Source organism: Lemur catta, chromosome 1, assembly GCF_020740605.2.
Source record: "Lemur catta isolate mLemCat1 chromosome 1, mLemCat1.pri, whole genome shotgun sequence".
Classification (NCBI taxonomy): Eukaryota; Metazoa; Chordata; class Mammalia; order Primates; family Lemuridae; genus Lemur; species Lemur catta.
Genome location: NC_059128.1, coordinates 262400517 through 262419861, shown reverse-complemented (window position 1 = coordinate 262419861; position 19345 = coordinate 262400517). Strand labels below are relative to the sequence as shown.

General features: G+C 34.1%; 1 protein-coding gene across 1 annotated transcript in view; it reads left to right on the top strand.

Annotated features, from left to right (window-relative positions):
* TMPRSS15 (transmembrane serine protease 15) overlaps positions 1–19345 on the top strand; it is a 138461-nt gene that overhangs the window by 67905 nt on the left and 51211 nt on the right. The window contains exons 9-13 of the mRNA XM_045568726.1: positions 2777–2917; positions 3581–3730; positions 10717–10822; positions 11121–11271; positions 13246–13381. Coding sequence (XP_045424682.1) covers positions 2777–2917; positions 3581–3730; positions 10717–10822; positions 11121–11271; positions 13246–13381 — 684 coding nt within the window. The remainder of the gene's footprint in view (positions 1–2776; positions 2918–3580; positions 3731–10716; positions 10823–11120; positions 11272–13245; positions 13382–19345) is intronic.

Below are 19345 nucleotides of genomic sequence, written 5' to 3'. Positions count from 1 at the left end.
TTGAATCCTATTCTGTATAAAGTTGGTCATCCCTTCCATTCCCCTCCTTCCAAACTCCCCTGCATTTGTTTCATACTTCCTGCTTTTCTCTTTCACAAAACCTATGCACCGGAGCCTTTGCTGTTAGAGGACAAATGATGAGTTAATTCACATTTAAGTGTGACTGCTTGACAAGACTATGTAAATTAATATCTATCCATAGAAGTATTGGATTTTTAGAAGACACTGGGTTTTCTTAAGGCATTACTATTTAAAAAATTATTTTATCAGCTATAATACAACATCAGGAAAAATCCAGCCTTTAAAAGTTAGTAGGTAATTGGTTTTTTTTTTCTTTTGACACAGCTCTGTTTCTTTTAGACAGGCAAACTCTATTACTGTTTACTCACATCTTTAATATACACTCAAATATTGATTAAAAGTCTCCTGTGCTCTGGTACAATGACAGAGGCACGGAAAGCATTAAGTCATAATCTCTGCCTTTTCAGGGCTTACAACCTAGCTGGTGAGATAGAGAATAACTAGCATTCACTAAGCAATTACTATACAGCAGTCACTGTGTCACATGGAAAGTACTTATTTACTCCTTATCACAAATCTTTATGGAAAAAAAATTATAATACAACACGCGAAACAGAGGCACAGAGAAGTCTAGGAAGACATGGAGCCAGAACTAAATTGAATACTCACTCTGGAGCCTGTGCTCTTAACTACAACCCTCTTCCACCATCCTGGATGCATAAGATACATGGCTTTCACTGGATCTGTGGTTCTGGGACTCTTTTCAGTCAAAGCCACTTTAAGAGTCTGATGAAAGTTTTATAAAATCTCTACAGACAGATATTCTACACCATTACTGGGGGTTTGTGTATATCTCTGAAGCAAATTAATGGACTTCAGGATAGAAACTCCTGGACTACCTAGACTAGTGCAATAACAATAAATAACATGTGGATCCAACACATTTACAACCATTATGGGTGTGATTGAACCACTAGCCACGTTCAAATCTAGCCAGAAGCCATTGCCCAAAAGAACTCCATTGCTATGGTATAGAAAGCAAGGAAGACAGAAAGGCAGATAAGTTTACAGCAAAGTTTCTAGAATGTTCACATCCCTTAAGTGACTAACACTTACAAACTATAAAGATTTTCAATATGAGAACCACTAAGATTACACAGTTACATATGCTGGTGGGAAGAGTATAAATAATGAACATAATTTGTGAGAAAACACTGAGTGAATGACATACATTTGGGGAAAAGCATTAAGATGTGAATAAATGCTTATTTATGATATTCTGTTAGATTCTGCTGAAATTATATTACATGTATCACATTGTTTGCTAATTTCTACACAATGAGAACAGGATTTTTAATAGTTCATTAAAGTTTTATCAGAACTTAATAAATAACAATGGTGCTTTGTGTCCAATCTGCAAATGTAGTACTTTTCATAGACTTGAATCTAATGCGCAGTTCAGACTGTCAAACGAAAATGCTAAACCAATGTTTTTTAATCCTTTTTGTCATTATCATCTCCACTAAGAAACCTTCTTAGACCATTTTTTCCCAACTGTTCCATACGAAATGTTAATATTTCAAATACAGCATATTCTGAATATCTACTTATGTACTCTATGTATATTTGAGCTTTGCACACTTAAAAATTAAGACTGTTTTGTTCTGGTAGCAAATTTTTACCCCCGTGGAGGCAGTATCACCCCTCTAAGAATATACGTGCTGTAAATTTTTATAAAAACAAATTTTATACAATGATTTTTATAAATCACATATTAGAACTTTTTATATCCCAAGCACTATATTAACCTTCGACGATCAAAAATGGAAAGATATCCCTTAAGTAGTTTAGAGTCAAGACATAAAAATGTAAAAATCAGTATAAAATGCTGTAGAAACAAATCGTAATCCTAGTTTTATTTTGAGGTCTTACAGCTATATGGACAGAAAGACAAAGAAATACATTTTGCTCCTTATTATTGTGACCTAGTTTTAGCCCCTGATAATGTGATACAGGAAATACCTGAGAGAGCCAAACTCACTTTTAGTTTTTAAAACTGCTTAACTTGTGTGTTTCTTTCAGGAAACTTTTCAGAAAAGGAACACATCTTTTCTTTTTGTATGTGTATGTAGCTAATAATTAAAAATAAAAAACATGGCTTTTTTCAAACCCTACATATATATAACAATTTGAAGTTTTTTAATTCTTTTTTTTTTTTTTTTTTTTTTTTGAGACAGAGTCTCACTCTGTTGCCCTGGCTAGAGTGAGTGCTGTGGCGTCAGCCTAGCTCACAGCAACCTCAAACTCCTGGGCTCAAGCAATCCTTCTGCCTCAGCCTCCCGAGTAGCTGGGACTACAGGCATGTGCCACCATGCCCGGCTAATTTTTCTATATATTTTTTTAACTGTCCATATAATTTCTTTCTATTTTTAGTAGAGACGGGGTTTCGCTCTTGCTCAGGCTGGTCTCAAAATCCTGAGCTCAAACAATCCGCCCGCCTTGGCCTCCCAGAGTGCTAGGATTACAGGCGTGAGCCACCACACCCGACCTGAAGTTTTTTAATTCTTAAGAGAAGAGATATTTGAATTAAAATAAATTAATCATAGGACTATGCTTTTATTTAACTGAGTGATGTCAGATAGATTGATAGATCAATGAATAAATTGATAGACTGGTCAGGGGATAGATGGATGGATAGATGGATGGACACATAGATATGTATGTACATATAACAGTCATTCATTTTCTTTTGTAGCTTCCATTTTGGAAAATAATCCTGGCACAATTAGGATTTTTTCCAACCAAGTTACTGTCACCTTTCTTATAGAATCTGATGAAAATGATTATGTTGGCTTTATTGCAACATATGCTACATTTAACAGCAGTGAGCTTAATAGTAAGTATCACTTATTTTTCAGCCTTTGAATTGTCAGATGCCTTAATATTATAATGGAATTTTAAAAGTATCAGAACTCAAAATTTTCATTATATAAGTCTTTTAATGAATATCTCTTATGTATATCTCTCTCTAGTTAATATTTAGAAAGAAATAAGAAATTAAAAAGTAGTTCACGTTCTTCAAAGAGGTTGAATAACCAATTTGAGAAAGATTATCAGTATAAAAATAAATTTAAAATTTTATATTATGTAAGTATTCCAAGTAAAAAAAACTTACTAGCATAAAAGTAATTCAGAGAAAGTTCCACATAAACTTAATTGTGATCAAAGTATTAAATTTAGTAATAGGAGGAGAGAAAAATATGGACAAAGTTTGTGTGGGAAATGAAAATAAGAGGTAAATATTAAAGAACAAGAAGCTTGTATTTGCTAAAGTCCTTATGGGCTATAAGAAATCCATTAATTTAACACAACTGGCAATAAAAATTTGTTTTTGTTAACTAAATGGAATGAAACGGAGTTAAGATTAATAAAATGAATGATTTTGTGCATGGCACTCAATTATAAGCTGTATAAGGTTATTTTCAATGCAATTTATTACAATTACTAGTATTGTGGACTAAATTTGAGTTTTTCTTTTTATTCTTTTTTGAATTCACAGATTATGAGAAAATTAACTGTAATTTTGAGGATGGCTTTTGTTTCTGGATCCAGGACCTAAATGATGATAATGAATGGGAAAGGGTACAGGGAACTACCTTTCCTCCTTTTACAGGACCAAATTTTGACCACACTTTTGGCAATATTTCAGGTATAATTCATATTTAATTCATAAATCAAAAGGAAAGAGGTGTGTTGTTCCGCAGTTTAAAGTGAGCAGCGTTAATGCAAAACAGCCTTTTCAGATTTTCTTTTTATTAACATCATGGACTAATAAATACATTCAAATGAAAAATGGTGATCAAATAGGCAACTAAAAGTGAGTGTGTTTCAAGAAATGTATCATTTACCCTATATATTCAAAAAATATTGAGGAGTACATAGAGAACACTAGAGACAAGAAGACTAGGTTGTCACTCTATATTTGCCACTTATCATTAACTAAGTAAACTTGTGAAGTAATTAACTTTTCTGAACTTTGGTCTGCTTTTCCTCAATTTCATTTACTTATTGTTCATTGCTAGTACACAGAAATCCAATGAATTTTTGTATATTAATGTTGTAAACTGCGGCCTTGCTGAACTTGTTAGCTCTGATATATTTTTTAAAGAATTACTTAGAATTTTCAATATACAAGATCATATATTGAAATGTAGATAGCTTTATGTCTTTTGGGAAGCCCTATGGAAGACTGATTGTAAAGCATGGTCCTCAGGGCAGGGCTGTGATTTGTCAGTACATTTATCATCTGATCTGAATGAGATATTAGAATTGGATTCCAGGTGGAAATATTAGAGACAATAATATTTGACTGAGAAACCAGAAATCATGGGGAAATATCAGGAGATAAGGAACTTGTGGTGGGAAGATCACCCATGAAAGCCTGGGAAGCAGATATTCATAATACCAAATATTATCACTGAAGAAAGAATTACAAATCTAGAAGGAACATGTATCTCTAAAAGTAAGGAAAATTAGAAAAAGAACAGAGTGAAAATTTGTGCATGTATAATATTTTCTTAGACAAAATCCATCTTACAATATGACTTGCTGATACATTACTGATAAGAATACTATTCCATTCAAAATACATATTAAAAGCCTTCTTTAATCAGGCGTGGTTCTAGACATCGACGGCACAGATCACATGAGCTACTTCTGTGAAGTCTGTCCAGAACTTCCAAGTTCCAAAACTTCTTTTCCATTAAATATCTAAGCAATACTTTTGTGTCTTCCGTCATGTGGCATTATATTTCCTTACTTGTTTCTTTTCACCACAGTATTCTTTCAGGAATGAAAACCTACACTTTTTTATCTTTGAATTCCTAGGATATTCTCAGTGCCTGAATTTAATTAACATGCAAAATTATTTTTGAATGTATAAATGAATGTCTACTACATTCACTCAAATGATTTCTGCATAAGTTATTGACTAAATGAAATAGTTTATAAGAAAGTAATCTAAGCACATGTCCATTGTAATTTATTCTTTTACTCCCTTATTCAAGAAGCATTTATTAAGCCCCAGGCCCTATTCAAGGCACTTGAAATATATCTGTGAACAAAATAAACCAGACTTTCTGCTCTCATGGAACACATATTTTAACAAAAAAAAAAAATAAGCAATATACATAAAAAGTAATTTTTTTAGTATATTAAATGTGGATGAGAACTCTGGGAAAATATTAAGCTTGGTAAGGGAAAAGGGAAAGGCAGGTGCTAAGGTGCTATTGCAAAGTAAAATAGGGTGATCGATTTAGGCCTCACTGAAACAGTGACATTTGAATAGAAACTTTAAGAAACTGAAAGGATTGCCATGTCAATTATTCCAGACAGAGGGAGCATATCTGACCTGTTGGGAGGTAAGCCAGGAGAGCAGCAGGGTCCAGATGACGATGGGGCTTCTGGTGCCTTGACTTTCTCAACAAGGAGCCAGTTAAAGTTCTTGAGCACAAATGTGAAAAGATTCACTCTGACTGGTAGGCAAGGAAAAGTTTGTGGAAGGGCAAGAGTGTTGAAGGGAAAACGGTGGAAATTTATCACCTAACCCAGAGATGTTGTCTCAGGGCTCAAATCAGAGGGAGCAGGTGTGGCAAGAAGAGGTCAGATTCCAGGTTTATTCTGAAAGCGAAGCCAACCGGATCCTGCTCAGTTAGTTACCAGTGTGGACCTACACATAAAAATGTGCTCTGTGTAGATGGGTGATCCCATAAGACCAAAAATGTTTAGTGTTGAAAGTGATGGCATGAATAGCCTCATACATAATTAAATTTTCTTTGAATAAGTTATCTCCCAAAGCCTGATCCTCCGTGGATAAATTAGTAACCTGAACAGATGAAGACTAACTCCCAAGTGATAATCACTCCAACCCTTCAGAGGCCTGACCTAGAAGAGTCAAATAATCTGATCTTTTTTTTTCCTTTACTGTAATAAATAAAATGTCTCTCCCGCACTTGGACAAGAATAGTTAGAGGAAATTGCAGAAAGCATTTATATATATTGACTGTGACAGATACCTTTTATGTAGTTGAAATCTTTGATGTTCAAATTATCATTTTTCTACTTTTATGTCATCATAATAAGAGATAAAATAATTCCACTGATATTTGAAGAGTATAAGTACATTACAGGAGAAAATTGGTTTCGGTTTGCCAACAGATTAAATAATGAAAAAAATAAGATGAAGCTGACCAAAGTGAAATAGGTTGAATGTCAAGTGGAAGTTTTAAATAGTTGAGTTGGAAATGGAGTTTCAGGAGAAAGTCAGGTAGCAGGAGTTATTTAAAATTAGACAAGTCCTGTAATGAGGACTGATGGTGGGGTTTAATAGGTCCTCTCCAACTCTAATACCTGTGATTTTATAATCTACCAGTCATGCCCCCTCACGGGGCGTTTTTCTTCTAATCTGCTTTTTTATGTGTCAGAACAGCCTATCTATGAAATGGAAGAGAATTATAATAAATCTCTCCTGGTGGTCCTTTGATCCATGCAGGGTTTTTTGTTATTGTTTCTTGTTTGTTTCAATTCTTTGCCTTTACTTTAAATGATAGGAAAGCCTAGAAGAAACAGATAAATTTTGAATTAATATTGCTTTAGGGAAGACTATCTAAGCCTCCTGTTCCCTAGTCCTTGTGAAGAATCCTCTCCTGATGGAGCAGTGGCTCCAAACTCTCTGCATTGTCAGTGCTCAGAGGGAGATGGTGCCGTTGATGCAGGGCAGTGTCTTGGGGTGCTCAGAAGTGGCCCATTTGATCAGAAAACTCCAGGAAAACAAGGTTAGGAACCTGTGAAACCTTCAGAAATGTAGGGGCCACGGAGAGCTAGACAGCTCAAAGAAAGCGTTTCTTTCCTTGCCTTTCTCAACAAAATCGTAATTGTTTTTAAACACTTTGGGAGGTAACATAGTTTAGTAGTAAAGATCCTTAAAATATAGACTCTGGAGTTTCAGCTAGGTTTAAATCTCAGCCCTGCCATTTAGGCAAGTTTTCTAACCTTTCTTTCTTCCTCAATTTCCTTGTCTGGAAAGTGGGGTTGATGATGATAGACCTGTCTTTGAAAGTATGCTATGAACATTAAATTGATTACTATGTTTAAAAAAAAACTCAGAAAAATCTCTGGCACATGGAAAGTGCTATATAAACATTAGGTATTATAACTATTTTCCTTTCATGCCACAAAAGTATTCAAGAGACACAAGTCGGCTGAAGTTCTAAGTAGTATGGTGAGGAAAATAGTTATTTTGCTCAATTTTTAAAGTATATTGGGTCTTTTAGATATCTGCATTTCATTTAGCATATAAACTTTTTCTAAGATTAGTGTAACTTCAATGTTTGCAAAGTAATACCATCTTCATTTTCTTGTCTTTCCTGTGATGTTGAATTTTAGAAAATAATATTGCTCTCTAATATTGATAGAATTTGACTAAACTTGCACCATTTGCCAATCTAAACTTTCGATAATATTTATCTACTAGGTTCAGTTAATTTTGCATGTGCACTTAAAACTCACAAATTATGTAACCAAAATGTGTGTACCCCCATAATATTATGAAGGAAAAAAAATTCACAAAGCCATTTGTATAAGCCTATTTCCTTCTTGAGAGGGATCTCAAAATTTCCAGAAAGTTCTACTATGTCTCTAGTTTCTGCTGTCTCTACATCAGCATCAGCACACGCCCAGCACTTTTGCTCTGTAATAGGGGTGTTGGGTGAGGAAAAGGTTAGATTAGTTCATGGAGAAATAAAAAGGAAAAAAATTGATAGAAGGAAGTTGTAAGAAAAACCTAATGGCTCAAGAAAGAGATTCACTGTGTGCTTAAATTAACAAAATATATTTAATTTTATGAATTTTAAGATGACTCTGAGATTAATCCCAGGAGCTCTAGAAGATATTTCAAGAAAGTTGAAGGATTTTAAAAGAAATTATTATTTGACCACATAAATTACCACGTGGTTATGGAAAATATCTATTCCTTTAGTGTAGAACTTGAATAAATTTAAAAGCCAGTCAAATCAGTGTAACAATAATATATGAAGCAACATTCAGCTAATTCAATATAGAGAATAAAAAAATGAACAAGGTGTTTTTCTTTTTCCCAAAGTTCTACCAAGTTTAAGCATGCACATATAAACATAGATAAAATACACAATAGAATATACTAATTGACATCAGAGAAGTACAGAATGCCACTGAGAATTCAAAAGAAATAGTCACTCTTAATTGAAAGGCTTTCTGAAAGAGTTAGCAATTTGATTTAAATGACCTCAAATTCCTACTCCTCCACCCGGTAAGATTCTTCAACAGAAATACTGTGTGAATGTCCTGTGTCCACACTTTGAGTGGAACAAACTGGATATACAACTGATTTTGAGCTAATCAAATTGAAGAAGCAAACTGAAATTGTGCTTTATTAAAATTAATAAAAGCAAAAAGGATAGATAATCTTGAGAAGACTTAGGAGAGAGTTAACAGTGGCCTTTAAATATTTGTAGAGCTACAAATAACATCTTATTAGATGTTATTACAGATAACATCTTATTTAGATAGTCCCAGAAGGCAAAATTAGATATGATAGGTGCAGATTAGCTTAATATTTAAAAATAAAGGAATTTTCCAACCACGTTGAAATTGAATGGGCTTCCTTGGAATTCAATGATTCCTGCTGCATCTGAGGCATGTGTTAAAAACAGGTCAAATGACTATTATTGGCATGAAATTTAAGGATGAATGGGTGATTAGACCCAGTAATTCTTGTGTAAACTACAAATCTCTATTTTTAAAATTTGTAATTTTATGAAGGATTTCCTTCATCTTCTAAATTGTTAACTGAAGAATTTAGCTGGCCACAGAAATAATAATTTAATGTTCTGTATTTTATTATAATTCCATAATATACACTTTTATATGATATTTACTATACTGTGTTTATGCAAAATTTACAGTGTACTATAGTCTATATAATTAATTATCTTTTATCTGGTCACTGACATAAAGTCATAGAATCATATCTTGATCATAGTTAAAATTCTAAATATATTACTACTCAATAAGTAAACCAAATATTTCAAATTATAACTAATTGACTATGAACATGGGCAAAATGTATAGTAGTATTATGTGTGTTTATGTTATATAATTTCAGCTAATTAGAAATGACTAGACTAGTCTGACTAGACTAACCATTTCAATATTTATTCATGTATTCAGTGGTATTTTAATTATTTCCTCCCCAACTACATTCTAAGCAACCAAAACTAAGGTCAACTCAAAAGGAATTTTGAGTTGGGCATTTAGAGAGTGGATTCTGGAATCTCTCCTCTGTATCTATGCTACTCTTTTCATTATGTTGTATAATTGAAGACTAACTAAATAGCTAAAGTACGTACCCATGAAATATCACAGCATTATGTAAAATATGAGAAATGTGTTAAAAATATAAAATCTTAAACACATTTATTTTTATTTTTACATTTTGTAGTCTAAATGAAATGTGTATATATGTGTATGTGTATATTTTATGTATATATTGCATTTATTAAATCATTTGGCCACAAATTCACCATGATAAAACACTCATTTATTCTGAATAATTTTTGCCTCACTGGTCTAAATATGCATTGATATATCTATAAGCAGTTTTACTAGTATTTCTTTTCTTCATGTCTTGTTTTTACTTTACATGTTATAAATGAATGAGCATGAATTTTATATGCAAACTTGCCTATATTTTTCTGTCAGAAACCACAAGAGAGTAGATGGTTGATTTCAAGTGAACACAAAATTTCAGCATTTCATAAAAATTGCATTTCAATCAAACTGGATTAATCCGATATTTCATTTGCTTTATATTGTATTTTGTTACATGATTCTTGCTTCCTGTCATAACTTTAAGAGTGGCAAACTAAGAATAAAATAAATTCCCCTAAGAAAATGCTCAAGATGTTCTTATCCCAGCAACTCGGCACACTTCAAATGACTCAAATCATTGGTTGGAATAATGAATTCCAGACAAGAAAACACTTTATGCAGTGGCTTGTGCTATTTTGAAAGCTTTTATATGGATTAGCATGCTTCCTGCTCTTCCATGATCTGATTAGGTATCATTCAAAGAAATAAGGGAAGATGAAATTATTATAAAATCAGGCATATTTAGAGATATGCAGTGTACCCAGTGGAATCTAAAACTGAGTCTTTGAAACTCTTACCTGTGCCTTCAGGTAATTTTGTGTTTAAATTCTTTTGTATATTATGAGTTAGTCAACATATGTAAATATCCTCATGTACTACTGATTGTTTTGAAAGATGCGAATTAATCAAAACATCTAGTAAAGTGGAATTAAAGTGGTATTTGGGCCTGATAATATAATGACTCATAACATGTCAGAATTTGATATATCCTTGGTGACCTCTAGTTCAAAGCTCTCGTTTAATAAAGTGTGAGGTCCAGAGATGTGAAGCAATTTCCTAAATAACAATTTGTTATAGCAAAGATGTTGCTTTCTGGGCTCAAGTCTAGTACCCTGTCCATTATATCAAAATTTTTCCTTATATTTTCATCTTAAGGTTTCTCTTTTCTGCTTACAAAGGATGAAAATGCAATACATAAGTGGTATAAAAACTTTTTTGTTATTCAAACAGGATTTTACATTTCTACTCCAACTGGACCAGGAGGGAGACAAGAAAGAGTGGGACTTTTAAGCCTTCCTTTGGACCCCACATTGGAACCAGTCTGCCTTAGTTTCTGGTATGTTATAGACACATGTTAAATGCTGTCTTATTTAATGAGTTAACATTGTCTTTCTCAGGTTACTGGGTACAGATTTCACTAAGATGTTGGCTGAAGTTTTAATGCATGTGCTATTACTTTTCCAATTTATAAAGCAACAAAACACTGGTAGATTCCCCCTCCCTTCCCTAGCACCTCCCATATTCAAGGGGAAAAAAGAGTATTTCAAAGACAGTAAAGGAATTACAAAAACCATAAAATGTATTTATTCTAATGTTGAAGGAATTCAAATATTTTTTGCTTGTTTCCAAATTAGGTATTATATGTATGGTGAAAATGTCTATAAATTAAACATTAATGTCAGCAGTGACCAAAACATGGAGAAAACAATTTTCCACAAGGAAGGAAATTATGGAGAAAATTGGAATTATGGACAAGTAACATTAAATGAAACAGTTGAATTTAAGGTTTGCAAAACACTTTGTGATTTATATTTGGGTTCTTTTTATGATGATACAATTATATTTATGGTGGTAGCATGCAAAAATTAAATTATTTTCTGAAGATAGCCGGGTCACTTTCTCCACTTTCCTAATCTACCTACATTTTTATATTTGAATACTTTTATTTTCATTTATTTGTTGACTTATTAAAAACCACTTATTGAGGAACAATTTACTACACGAAATATGGTTTATAATGGCCTATAATATCCATTGAAACCTTGTAGGACATTTCAGCTTTCTTCAGCCGCTTTCTAGCATAGGCAAACCGTTTCTTCCTATATCCTCTGCTTACCTAGCTAGGACTTTCCACTTTTCACAAACACCACCTAGGCCAGTCCTGCACTTTTCTATCCTTTCCTATGAGAACATCTATGCCCATAGGTATCTACCCATTCTGTTCCACTCTGATTTAATCTCCATATATTTCCTTTAGAAACAAATTATATTAGCTGTATCATTGGGAAGTCTCTGATCATTTATTTCACATTAAGGTGAATTAATTTTTCAGATAAGAGTTTAATGTGTTTTCTTCTTAAGGGTCTTTGCAATTAAATTATAGGATAATATAGGCTATTAGTTTGATCAAATTAACAATGTTCTAATTGAGTAATTTCAAACAAGATAGTATCACTTTTGTAGGATGTATATTTGGATAGGTACTGTCATCATCACAGGCTTCAGGTCTTCCCATGACTGGTGTAAGGCAGGCAATAGTCAATGACTCTCATCTGGTTTGGGCCCATCTTTCTTTCTTCCTTTTTCCTTCTTTTCTTTCTTCTGATTCTATCCTTTTCTGTGAAGTTTTCTTCTCCAACTTTCCAACAATTGAAGGAAAGATAAGAAAAAAATTAAATATCCAGAGAACAAAGAGATAGCAGAAGCTGGGAAATGAGTATTGCAGTGGCCAAATCTGGCTCAACTCACTGAGCAATTTTGCTAAAGCGATATAATTGAGTCCATTTTTTGAGAGTTAGCTCATCAGAGGAGTAGGAGTATTAAGTTCTACAAATATATTTGCATGTTGCCTTTGCCACTTTGTTGTGAAATCTTGAGCAAGTCACTGTAGTCCTCTTGAAACTTAATTACCTCATACATGAAAAGAAGAAAATAATACCTATTTGGAATAGTGTTTGACATAGAATGAATGAACAACTGAGTGAATGGATGACTATACAGTAGGGTTGAAAAATTAAATACAATAATGTATACCATGTGCCTAGCATAGCAATTAGCATGTGGCAGGCATTAAGTTTACCTTTTATCTCTCCTCTGGAGAGGATCCAGCAAAGTGCAGCTAAAAACCCACTGTCCCTGAGAACCTAATATCTGACGACTGGACTTTTCTCCCAAATCCGGCTTTGTGTCCTTTGGGCAGCATCCTCACGCAGTAGCCCACACCAACACCCTGGGTGAACTATGAACAGTACCAGCTGACACTGAATGTTCATATTATACTCATACTTTTCTCTTGTTCTTTTCTCCTTCCATTTAAATTATCTAATCAGTGGGTCTTCTCTTCAGGGCTTGTATGCTCTAAGAAGGCAGATAGCTACCTGGATTTCTAATATTGGTAAGAGGAGAAATCTGGGAGACAGTTGCTCTTCCTTGCTAGACAATGTGTATGTATGACAGAGTACACTGGAGTACGACAGTTTCATGAGAGAAAGAAAGAGAGACAGAAACTGTAACAATATTGCCTTACTCAGAAGGAAGACAGGAGTGAAAATTTAGCCAGTATAAACACATAATAAGGCAGTTGTGTTCAGCAGAAGGCCTTGAAAAGCATGATCCATCAATATTTCACTATGTGGTCATTGGACATTGTATATTGGAGATGGCAATATGGATTCTCCACAGGATATTGGGCCACAAGAAGAAGGACCAAATCAGAGAATATTAAAGTGGAATCATTGCATATACCTCTCTGAATTTCAGGTTGCTTTTAATGCCTTTAAAAAACAGTACCTAAGTGATATAGCATTGGATGACATTAGCCTAACACATGGGATTTGCAATGAGAGTCTTTATCCAGAACCAACTTTGATCCCAACTCCTACACCAGAACTTCCTAGTAAGTAACTATAATGTGTATTTTCCCTTATTATGTCATTAATATTTTCAAGTAGATCTTGCTTTGGCTTATTTTTGTTATCTCAACCTAATATTATCTTTTTTTCCTGAAGAGCAAAGACTTTAATATATAAGTAAAATGGATGCTATCAAAATATTCCATGTTACACATAAATCCACAATGAAAATCACTCAGTACTTTGTTATGGATCTCATTAATAATCATCTTAGTACTTTTTTATTTTTGAAAATAATGAAGATGCTGATTTCCATTTTGTTTTCACTAGAATACAAACAAATGCTGTGTGGCATGGCCTATAGCCTTTGGGGAACAAGCTTGAAGTTCTCATGGCCTTCTTAAGAAGTGATTTTAAGATTTCAAGAGGAGTTTAGTTAAGCCTGAAACTCACTAAGCCTAATTTTAGAATAATTTAATAACAATGATTAATCCTGGACTTTGAACATTTAGACCCAGATCGCACAAAAGATTTTTGTCCTAAGTGGTGCCTTCATAAGGTCTTAGAATATGCTCCCTTCATGGAGCCACTAAAGTGTGACAGCTGATTGGTGACTAGGATTCTCGGTGTTCTCTGAGATCTTTTAGCTGAAAAGGACAAAAAGCAGCGTATGTCTACCTGTGCACTTCAGTCAAATTGAAAACATGGCATTTCAGAGAGAAATCCATTACTGTTCAAATTATCCATGTCAAAGATGACAATCAGGCCAGGCACGGTGGCTCACACCTATAATCTTAGCACTCTGGGAGGCCAAGGCGGGTGGATTGTTTGAGCTCAGGAGTTCGAGACCAGCCTGAGCAAGAGCGAGACCCCATCTCTACTAAAAATAGAAAGAAATTATATGGACAGCTAAAATATATATATAGAAAAAATTAGCCGGGCATGGTTGGCCCATGCCTGTAGTCCCAGCTACTCGGGAGGCTGAGGCAGGAGGATCGCTTAAGCCCAGGAGTTTGAGGTTGCTGTGAGCTAGGCTGATGCCATGGCACTCACTCTAGCCCGGGCAACAGAGTGAGACTCTGTCTCAAAAAAAAAAAAAAAAGATGACAATCACTTCATACCACTTTCAGACTATGGAATTTGACAGGAAATAAAAAGAAAAACACATACAGTAAATGATAACAAACACCCATTGTCCCTCCACTGGGATGTCTTCACTGCATTGTCGTATTTATGCAAAAACCATCCTTCTGTCTTTGGACTGTGAAGGTTGGAAGCTGATCTAGTGCTACAGCTTCACTGGGGTTGAACATCGTGGATGCTTTGTTCTGCCGTGAATCTGAGCCCACAGAAACAGCACTTTGTTCATTTCCCCTTTTCTTCCAAGCACACTTGAAACCTTACCATATTCACATCAGCAAATCAGCTTGGTGAGCCTATCCAAGTTTGGTTTCACTTCCAAAACTATATATTTTCCTGTTTTCAATCTTGAAGTTAAAAAAAAAAGCATATAAATAGGTGATCATAGATATTATAAAAAAATCATTGTCTCACTTCATGATACAATGTAGGGGATGTGTAGGTGTCCCATACTCTGCTTGTTTATTATATAGAACATTTTGCTGCAAAAACAACACATTCAGAATCATTAAAATTATTGCTTGGTTTGATAAATAATTCCTAAAGATACCAATTGTTAGTAACATTTTGTTATTTTGATACTGTAATCATTAAAACAATAGATTTTCTTTCTAATCCTTTCTGCCAATCTGTTTCTGTATTCATTAATATATGGTCAAGAAGAAAAATTTTCTAGGTTAGAAATAGCATAGTCTCACAGGCTCAATATTTAAAATATAACAAAATCTCATCATTACCTAAAATAGAAAATTTAAGATAATTTTTGTACATAGTATCATACATATAAATAAACCTTTAAATATAGTTTTCCAAGTTAGAAGTTTATCTCTATGGCCTTCACAGTCTTCACATTTATTTCAGTCAGAAAGAGAAAAAGATAACACTTCAATGTCAAGAACGCTTGGTATCCTTGCATATTTTAACAATAGGGAAATTGTAATGGTAGAATAACCCATCTGATTTTAAAATATAAGCTTTAGAACCTATCCAGAGTGTATTTGTTCCAGTTTCCAAGTGACTCACTTCAAGGCAATAGTTAGCACAGCAGAAAATGTTAATTACCATCAAATGCATTCTGAACAATTTCATTCTAATGTCATTTGCAATTGGTCCAGTGAAATTCTTATTTGAGCAGAGCTTTTCTGGTTCCAGATCACTGATTTGTTTAAGCAGAAATAAAAGAAAACCATGGCTGATTGGCTAATAGCCTTTCTTTGGCTCTTTATAGAGCACTGAAATAAGAAAATAATCCCAGACAAGTAACTGAATAATAAAGCTCAGTTTCCTCCCTGGTTCTTAGGGATCCACGTTGTGCCTAGTTTGAGGAAATGTAAGCTCAGTTTTCATAACCGCAGGGATTCTTCCATTTTGTGATTTCAACCATTTGCTGGTGTATCAGCTCTGTGATTGTTGCCCTGTGACATTGGCACAAATTAATTTAAATGTGGAGATTGTACTGAGAACATTTTGAGAAAGTAAACATTCATTACACAAATATGCCAATTTGCAAGACAATTTTGATGATTCATGGCAAGATACCTACTGAATAGAATAGATGTATACAAAAAGAAATCCACATTTCAGGCCTCTGACTTTTATCTGGGGGTGTTAAAACTAATTAAGAAATAAAAGGCCAAGCTATAGTTTTAGTAATTTTAATATTCACTCTTTATTTCCATGGTTTTGCTTCATTTGACCATTATTTACCTATTTTCTATTTTCAAATATTAAAAGTTAATTTGGAATGTTTGGTATACATGACACTATACTTAGAGATAAATAATCTAACTTTAGTTCTTCATTTAGAAATGAATCAGTATCTATCTACTTCTCTTATAATTGATAGCCATATTCAGCAGAGCTGCTTGCTTTCTATATCATTAATATAACATAATAGTCAAAACCCTGGAATATTCCATATTAACAGCATTCATGTACTCTGGTATCATTGTGTTTGACTGTCCTATTTTGGTTTGTTTGTTGGTTGGTTTTTGTTTGGTTGGGTTTTTAGAGACAGGGTCTCCATGTTGCCCAGGCTGCAGTGCAGTGACGTAATCATAGCTCACTGCAACCTCAAACTCCTGGGCTCAAGCGATCCTCCTGCCTCAGCCTTCTGAATAGCTGAGACTACAGGTGCATGCCACCACCTCTGGCTAATTTTTTTATTTTTATTTTTTGTGAAGATAAGGTCTTGCTATGTTGCTCAGGCTGATCTCAAACTCCTGGCATCAAGCAATCCTCCTGCCTCAGCTTCCAAAAGTTCTGGGGCGAGGTGCAGTGGCACATACCTGTAGACCCAGTTACTCAGGAGGCAGAAGCAGGAAGACTGCTTGAGGACAGGAGTTTGAGTCTGTAGTGTACCTGTGAATAGCCACTGTTCTCCACCCTGGGCAACATAGCAAGACCCTCTTATGAAAAAAACAGCCCCCCAAAACAACAACAGAAACTAATAGCCTACTTTTTAGAGCTTTCATTGGCTAGATTTTCATTAATAACGAAATTTAGACTATTGGGAACGAAAATTTGAATTTTATTGTCAGAAATGTAATAAAAATATTTACATCATGGCTGGTCAGTCCAACTTGTTAATGGAAATATATTTTATAAACTGAACACAAAATTTTCCTGGAACATTTCATTTTAGATTGCAGCCTAAACTTTTAAAATGCTATCTGTAATACCAAAGAATTTGTTATCTATTATTATGATAATAAAAAATAATTGCTGATTTTGAAAATTAGCCCCTTTCAACATATTCAAACATCAATAAGAGGTATTATTTTTCAAGCAACATCTGTTATTTGCCTCACATAAAAGTATTAGTCAAAAACCTATTTTTCCATATCCTCATTTCTAATTTTGCCACAAATATCTTTAATTGGAATCCTCTTATTGTAAGTGAAAGCTAGGCTCTCCTCCTTTCTACCCCTACAGTAAATGCCTCCCGGTTGACACGTATCTCCTGGACGTCAGAAACTTAAGCATAGATTTAAAATGACATGCCTCAAGGAAAATAGCTATCTTTGACAACCACTTTGCCAAATACTGCATGTTATTTACATAGTGTATGTGGTGAAAATCCCTACTGGCATAGTAAGAAATTAATCAGAATACAAATGTTTGAGAGAATAGCTCCCAGAAAAAGAAAAATGAAAGTTTAACACTATAAATGAAGAGAATTCCCTGTACAAGACAAGCTATTTTACTCACATTCTCTGGGTGGCGATGGTTTATCTAATGACACTTTATGACTGTGATATCTGGAATTACATCTCATGAATCTTTGGCTCCTCTATCAAGAAGCATCTGCCACGTCTCCACACTAGCAGTACCACCATTGCAATAAATTGTGTCATCATATTTAGAGCAGCTTAAAGCTCTTTTGCCAATTCCTTACAGTCATTTACATTCAGAGAGTAACTGATACATCTTAACAGGCCAAGTATCAGAGATGTCTTACTGGTCAGTTATTTGATACAAAATTGTAATTCAAATGCATTTCAAAAATACTTCTTAAGTATTTTAAGGGAACAAGTTTTCCAAGACTTCTGTTTAGTGGAGAAATGCTAAGAAAAATGCCTGCCCTTGACAGGCTTAACAATTATACTTGAGAACATTTGAGTTCAGGTTATGTGTTTATTAAAGTCCTACCTACACATCTTTACACTAAGTGCTCAGTTACGTGGAAAATTCAATGCATTTTCCAAATGTTGGCTATTTACTATATTAGGAATATAAGATTTTGAAATTTTTCTGTTCCTTAGAGAGAAAATGAGAATAATGGTAAAAATAAAATAAAATAATAAAATAACAAACACTGGCCACAGCTAACTTTGTGAAATAGGAAGAGTTGGCTTTCTCCAGTGTGTAATTTGCAGTGAAATTTTTGTCCCAGCAGTAACACTTTCCCTCGTTCACTGGTCTTACTGAGGATTAAAGGAAGCATTTCATAGCAGTTGATAATTATTAAAATTAAATGCATTATGTGTATGTAAAGAGGTTATAGGGTTGTGATAGATCCTTCTTCAGAAATCTTGCAAATTATTTTCATAATCAAAGAGAACCTGCCCTTATTTCTGCATTACTGTTCATTGTTTAATTAAAATGCCTTCAGCACCTTGTATATACTGATTTCTTCCTTCTAGATCTATCTATCCTTCACCTTACTTGTCAGTGCTTTCATCCACATTCTCTTCTGTCGTCCTTCTTTTTGTCATACACCTATCAAATGCCACTTATTGAGACTCAATCTAAACCCTGCCTATGGCGTAGACCAGATAGTGGAGATAATTCAGAGTTTAATCAACCCAGTGGGAGATAGTAATGTACTGTGGGATGAGTTTGAGATTAACTGGGTTGACGTCTTGACTTTGACTCTAGTTGTATGTATACAACATTAGCAAGTAGCTGAATATCTCCAGTCCTCCGACAGTCCACTTAAACTGAAATAATAATAGCAAATACCTAATCCACAAGGATGATTTGAAAACTGGTACTGAGTATGCCAGGTAATGCATAGGTATTATTTACAAATTGTCTCTGATTTTTACATCAACCCCCCCAAATCCTTAATATATATCTCTTTTATATATGAGAAAACCAAGTCTCCAAAAGACAACTAGCTCAGAACCACAATTTTGATCTAGCAGCTTCAACACATCTTCGTTTTGTATACCATGTTCTCTCCCCAGGTAAGACAATGTGCATAGAAATTCTCTGCAAAGAATAAGGTTTTGTAAGAGGTTTTTATTATTTTGATAAGTTCCTCTGGGCCTGGACAAACCAGGCCTGGGAAGGCATGTAAGACAAGACCATGATCTACCACCTTCCAGAACAGGACATGTTGGCAAGGATACAGCTATTGAGTC